Below are 2,580 nucleotides of genomic sequence, written 5' to 3' on the forward strand. Positions count from 1 at the left end.
TATGATTGAGAGATATATATGATATAGTTGCACGTCACAACATTGAGGCTGAAAGTTCAGTTAACTATATAAATCACTTCCAAAGTATTTTAGTTTCTATAACTCTTCTAAATTGATGGACGAAAATTATCACAATTATTAGGTCGTGGCAACAGCAATTTTTTTTCCGTGTTTTCTTTAAAAAATTTACTAACCGCCGCAATCTACGGTTGAAATAAAAAAATATAAAAATCCCGATTAAAATAGTTTTGAATTGCAAATTCGGATTATTTGCCGAACATCAGGTGTTGGCGGTAGACGACTCGTTTCCTCCGCGCACCGGCACAACGACACTTCAAGTCAACGTGCTGGACGCGAACGATCACGCGCCCAGCTTCGAGGGGCCAGAATATGACGCGTCGGTACGCGAAGGTGTTCCCGTAGGCTCCACCGTGATTACAGTCAAGGCTACGGATCAGGATGCCAACAGAAACGCTGAAGTGGAGTACTCTATTGTCTCCATTACGGCAGGTGGTAGCACCACGCATACGGAGGATGCAGCGACTTTCAGAATCGACTCCAGGTTGGTGCTACGTAGATTTAATATTCGTCAAATATTCCTGGAATATTTATTTATTCCTGGAATAATATTTGACGAATATTAATTGATTATAAAAAAGTGACCCAAAAAGGTGGTTTTTTTTTCTCTCGTTTTTTTTGAACCTCGATTTTGGAACTGTGTACCAAATGATACCTTATAATGAGATATCAATCACAGAGAAGTTTCAGATTGAGGTGACAATTGTTATCACAGCTGGGGGGGGGAGGGTCATTTATTATGTTTCTTTATGCAAAACTCGATTTTTTTACATCCAAAACGAGCGTCATTTTACATTTAGCGTAAAACTGCGATCAACCTTCATCGGCTGGATCAACCTTCTTAATGGGATATTCTAGTCTAGAGGCCAAATTTTTTATTTTATATTTTATAATATTTTAATTTGCTATTTTTACAAATTAAAAAGAATATAAAGTTTTTTGGGACGGGGTTTTTTTCCCTACATATTATTTATGTATATTTGAAGTATGTTTCAAAATATTTGTATTTAAAAATTACTACAAATAAGCGCTGTATACAATATATACTGAGGTCATGAAAAAAAAATTGATCCACGGCTCCCATAATTCCGTGATAAAAATTCTGTTCTACTCATTAAACAGAAAAATTAAAGTAATTCTTAATTAGTATGAGGTCTGTATGAGTTTGGCTGTAGCAGGTACTAAAATAAAAAAAAAATATTGAAAATTTAAAAATTGACATTATTTGGAAAATTAAATTCCGATTTTTGCAATTTTTTTCACCATTAAAGGGTTGTAAAAATTTTTTAAATATATATATTTTTACTTGATCGTAATAGGGATTATAACTACGCATATGCTGTGCACTAGCTCGATTTGATTGGTCAATTGATTTTTGAGAAATCATGGGAGCCAATTTTTTTTCATTACCTCGGTATATATTGTATACAGCGCTTATTTATAGTTATTTTTAAATACAAATATTTGGAAACATACGTCAAATATGTATAAATATGTAGGAAAAACCCGCGTTCCAAAAAACATTATTACTTTCTTTTAAACAAATTCGCAAAAATAGTATAAAAATTTGGATCTCTAGACTAGAATACCCGAGGGGGTAACCCCACCACTTTTACCAGTAACCACTTTTAAATTTCGGTGTACAACCTGTCAGAATTCCGTTAAATTCCTTGAAATCCGATACATAATTCGATAAAGTCCATTGAAATCCGATGTAGTCCAATAAAAATGTAGTCCAATTTCTCAAAAAAGGTCATCAGTTTTGATCGAGTTTTTTGAAAGCCCTTGTCCGGTCATTAACTTTGTCCAGTTATTAAATTTATCTGGAGGTTTGTTGAAAAATTTCGCCGGTGTTTCCAGACGAAGACCCGAAAAGTGGCAACCATACACGGAGAAAATTTTCTTTTAAAATTTAATGAAAATCGTGTTAATTGTGAAACAATATAGTATTTAGGTAAATTTTACTGTGCACTACAATAAATTTTACTGCGAAATCTTATTGTAGTGCACAGTAAAATTTGCCTAAATACTATATTGTCCCATAATTAACATGATTTGTAGGGTAAATTTAAACAAAAATTCTCTCCGTGTATTCATAAAAGTCTAGTGAAGTCTGACGAAGTCCGACGAAGTCCGACGAAGTCCGTGAAGTCCAGTGAAGTCTTAAAGTCAGAAGTCCAGGTGTACATATATTTTCTAAGTGGTTACCCCCTCGAGAATACCCTCTTCAAATACCGGATCTCGCAGACCTGTGATAATCCCATAATGAACTTTGATTTCATCTCCTCCCCCTTTCTTCCAGCTTTAATAACAATTGTCCACCTCAACTTGAAACTTCTCTATAATTAAGGCGATGCCGGAATACCGACATTTGCAGTTGGAACGATAACTTCAAAAATAGTGAACGGAATTAAAATCGCTTTTACAGGATTGAAATAAACATAAAATGTAATGGGGCGAGCTATTTTTTAGTAAAAACGACAAAAAATTAAAAAATTACCT

At 34.0% G+C, this 2,580-nt stretch overlaps 1 protein-coding gene across 1 annotated transcript in view; it reads left to right on the forward strand.

Moving 5' to 3' along the window:
• Nucleotides 1-2,580, forward strand: part of LOC105449072 (protocadherin-like wing polarity protein stan) — a 10,725-nt gene that overhangs the window by 6,374 nt on the left and 1,771 nt on the right. The window contains exon 3 of the mRNA XM_011688068.1: nucleotides 285-562. Coding sequence (XP_011686370.1) covers nucleotides 285-562 — 278 coding nt within the window. The remainder of the gene's footprint in view (nucleotides 1-284; nucleotides 563-2,580) is intronic.

Source organism: Wasmannia auropunctata, unplaced genomic scaffold, assembly GCF_000956235.1.
Source record: "Wasmannia auropunctata unplaced genomic scaffold, wasmannia.A_1.0 LD336078.1, whole genome shotgun sequence".
NCBI lineage: Eukaryota > Metazoa > Arthropoda > Insecta > Hymenoptera > Formicidae > Wasmannia > Wasmannia auropunctata.